This window comes from Parasteatoda tepidariorum, chromosome X1, assembly GCF_043381705.1.
Source record: "Parasteatoda tepidariorum isolate YZ-2023 chromosome X1, CAS_Ptep_4.0, whole genome shotgun sequence".
NCBI lineage: Eukaryota > Metazoa > Arthropoda > Arachnida > Araneae > Theridiidae > Parasteatoda > Parasteatoda tepidariorum.
Window position 1 is genome coordinate 41,587,979 of NC_092214.1, and position 4,319 is coordinate 41,592,297.

Below are 4,319 nucleotides of genomic sequence, written 5' to 3' on the forward strand. Positions count from 1 at the left end.
CAAACAAGCTTGGAAACAGGAAATACTCCTACACCGAACTGGTCACTACTGCATTCCAAAGTAGCAGGGGGCCAGATGGACAGATACTGATAAGGTCAAGGTCGTAAGAAAATGTTTCAGGGGACAAAAGCAGAGATATTGACACGTCTGTATCTGTCAGATCAACGCGCCCGATGGAACTTATACGTTTGTCTGCCCGGGACCTCTTTGTCAACATTGCCGAGACTGATGGCGTTTTTAGCAACTCGATCCGCCTTCTCGTTGCTTTCAATACCAATGTGGGCTTTTATCCATCCGAGAAGAATATTCTTTTTCCAGATTTGTTTGGTGTTTTCTACCAATTCGGAATCGGGTTTAGGATTTTTTAAAGCTTGCAACGAGGAGAGCGAATCAGAGTAAATAGTTGCATTGGGATATTGGTTATTTGCAAGCCGTTGTAAAGCAGTGTTAATAGCCATCATCTCGGCCTTGTAAACACTGCAGTTATTGCTCAGTCTGATGGAGGTTGCCTGAATGAGTTTGCCATCTTTCCTGACTATCATTCCCATTCCTGTTCTATATTCAGAGGTATTATCCTGCTTTCCAAATGATAAGACAGTCTCTTTGTTAACATCTTATCCATAATATTTCCCCAGACTGGAAGCAGGGAGATTGGTCTATACGAAGCCGGTAAACTTTTATCCCTATCTGGTTTTGGGATCAGGGCGACTCTGGCATATTTCCAAGATGCTGGGAAAATATTCAATAGGAGACAAATATTAAAAATGTCCAATAACCAAGCCCTATTTATGATAAAAATTTCCCGAAAAATCGCATTGGGTAGTCCGTCTGGACCCGGCACTTTGTTGCATTTAAAATCATTGACAATCGCCTCTAGTTCAGAATCAGTGAACGGCGGGTCATCAAAACCCCTCAATAAAGGATTCCCAGGGTCATTGTTGGTTTAGGGAAGTGGTACGACATGATGACCTGTATCGTTTCCTGATAGCTTGAAGTCGGATTACCTATCTCATTTATGACCGTTTTGTGACTCTCCGCCCTCAGAACTTCCCCCTTTGCGATTCTGTACGGTACAGGATCTGACATGCGCGTTATTGAGCGTCAACTGCAGTTGACTGTGATTAAAATCGTTGAATGGTGTAAACAAAAGGGTCATAGTCTTTCACCTTGTAAAAGCTCTTGCATACATTTTTGTAGGTTACGCAGAATGCATCTTGATCCAGTTATATCTATTCACAACGTCATCATAATTTAATACTGTACATCAAACATATCGGATTTTACAATTTGATTTAGTTCTGGATATAACCTAGTTGACAAATTTTAAATTAGTTTTAATTTTGAACAAGTTGCTCATTTCAACCTAATTGTTCTGATTTTAACAAAGCTACAGTAATTTTTACCTAGGTTTGGGCGCGGTATAGCCAAACCATGGCTCTTGCGCCAAAAATTTACACCAATCAATCAATCTATTCACAACGTCACCATACCCATTGTATCTGAACTAAAGTTTTTAGGTGTCATATTTGATCAAAAACTCACTTTCAATAATCATATTTTACATCTAAGAACACGGTGTGAGAAGACTTTGAATATATTACGCGTTTTGTCGAATACCTTTTGGGGTGCGGATCGTATCGCCTTACTCAGATTGTACAAAGCGTTAATACTATCACGTATAGATTACGCTTGTGCCGTCTACGGCACTGCTACTGCATTCAACTTAAGGCGGTTAGATGTTATTTGTCATCAATCATCTCTAGAATTACACCGCATGCCATTGTCTGTAACTTATTACTATCGTGTGAAATCCTGCAAATCGCACCCTCTAAAACACGATGTCCTTCCATCAAGCTTGGAACGATTGTATGACGCTAAACCTTCATATGTCCGTTCATTTCATGCTCGTGTGCGCTCTCTCATACGAACTTTTGACATGTGTGACGTGCCAACACAATCAATAGATCACCTTCTCATACCACCATGGATCATCGCACCACATCAGTTTTATTCCCTTTTTAAGTTGTACAGTAAACCTAATGTTGCATCCATCATTTATCAGCAAATATTCAATTCTCATCGTCACCAATACTTTGAGTATGTGCCTGTATATACTGACGGATCAAAATCGGCGGGATACGTAGGCTGTGGTGTCATCATCGCTGATGATACTTATAGCAACAAGATCCCAGATATTTGTTCCGTCTTCACTGCGCAATCCTTTTGGCATTGCGGCTGATTTCTTCATGATCCGAACTATAGTATTTTATACACTCCGATAGTAAGAGCGTTTTGAACCAGTTAGAAAATTTTCGCAGCGATACTCACCCAATCTTATGTTTCATTAATCATTTATTAATCGCTCTTCACAAGAAGGGATTTGATATTTCATTTTGGATACCGAGTCACGTCGGTATCCCAGGGAATGAGTTGGCTGATTCTGCAGCACGAGCTGCAACTACTGAATTAACAATATCTGTACCATTCTCAGACATTAAACTACATGTTCGACAGCCCATCTCATCCCTTTGGCAACAGCATTGGGACCTTCAAACTCAAAATAAACTGTATAACATCAAACCATATATAGATCCATTACCTGTATTGCGTCTTCGTAATGCAGATGTAAAGCTAAATCGTCTCAGAATCGGCCACACTTGACTCATGCATATTCATTTGTTGTTTGGAGAATCTCCTCCCAAATGCGACTCTTGTAATGTTTTACTTACGGTTCATCACATTTTAACCATTTGTCCTTGTTTTAACCAACATCGTCTTACCCTTTTTAATAGCACGATTTTATGTATTAAGGATTTGTTAGATGAAATTCATCATCCTAACATTTTCGCATTTCTGCGAGCTATTGGTATTTTATATTGTATAACTGTTTTATCTGATTTTATTCACTCTTATTTCCTACCCATGAACCGTTTTACCTTTTCTGTGTATTTTATAAAATTACGCTTTTATTGATTTTATGAACTTTTAAAAATACGTGTCATGAGATAAACAATTTTATTAGTCTCATTTAATTTATGACAATGAAATAATTGTGTGTAATTTACCATTAGATCTGACTCAACAAATTGTTTGGCGCAGCATATCCTCCTTTGGATCTTGTGCCATAAAACCTCTACATTCAATCAATCAACCTTTTTGTAATCATTTTATCGAGAATCTTGCCCCAGACCGGAAGGAGGGAGATTGGTCTATACGCATCCGGGCTGTCGGGTGACTTCCCGGACTTAGCAATGAGGGTGACCCTGGCCGATTTCCAGTTATCGAGAAAATATTTCCGATCAAGCCAGTAGTTAAATAACTCAAAAAGTCATATCCTACTTGTGTAGTAAAGTTCGTGAAATATCTTGCCAGGCAGTCCATCCGGACCAGGCTCCTTCCTAGGTTTAGGGCTATTGATAATAGCACAAAGCTCACCATCGGTAAACGGCGGATCCCTCTGGCCCTCAGTCGTTGGAGTGACCGTTGCATCTAAAGAGTCTGGAAAGTGATGGTTCATGATTGTTTTTATGGTATCAACGTAGCTCGTAGTAAGCCTGTTGTTTTGGTCATATACGGCGGCTCCCTGACCTTTGCCCAATTCGATCCCTTTAATTATCTTATAAGGGGCAGAGAATGCGCCATCGACACTGAGATTAAGATAATTCTTCAGATGATCCATCTTTGCTCGTTTGATAGTCTTTTTCCATATAACTAAATTTTTTTCTTGAAATTAATCTTGTATTCCCTTCTTGCGCCATCATCAATCATGCTCTGATATCTTCGTCTCAGGCCTCTAACTAGTTTTCTCATGGCATGAATGGCTGGCGTCCACCATGGGCAAGGTCTGGTGGTTCTATTTAGAAGTCTTCGCATTGCTCCTATTCAAGTTTTGTGGAGCTCTGCCGTCATTTTGCCAATTCTGTCGTTGAGCTCCGTGGTGGTTTCACATCCAACTACTCCATGATTATTAACAAATTTGTTAGAACCAACTCTTAGCGTAATCCAATCGAGTTTCTGGTACTTGATAGTTAATCTGTGACCAATACTCGTAAGTCCTGTTGTGTGAATTGTGACCATCAGAAGTTCATGATCGGAACAGGTGGTTCCGTCGTGTACTCTGTAATCACCAACATCAGTCATGTTTTTGGCTATGACGTCGATCCAGCTTTGACCGAGCACGGAGTTGTAGGTGGGTGGGCCATCTGGATCATTTTTAACATCAATGTTATATCTAATGAGAAAATCAAGAAGAATGTACTCTCCGTGATCCCTCCTCGGCCTTCACGCCACAGACTTCGCATTCAGGTCGCCACAGAGAA

At 40.2% G+C, this 4,319-nt stretch overlaps 1 protein-coding gene across 1 annotated transcript; it reads right to left on the bottom strand.

Annotated features, from left to right (window-relative positions):
• Positions 1–161: 161 nt before the first annotated feature.
• LOC139426976 (uncharacterized) lies at positions 162–548 on the bottom strand. The gene has a single exon (XM_071187248.1). The coding sequence runs from the start codon at positions 546–548 to the stop codon at positions 162–164; it is 387 nt and encodes a 128-aa protein (XP_071043349.1).
• Positions 549–4,319: the final 3,771 nt, after the last annotated feature.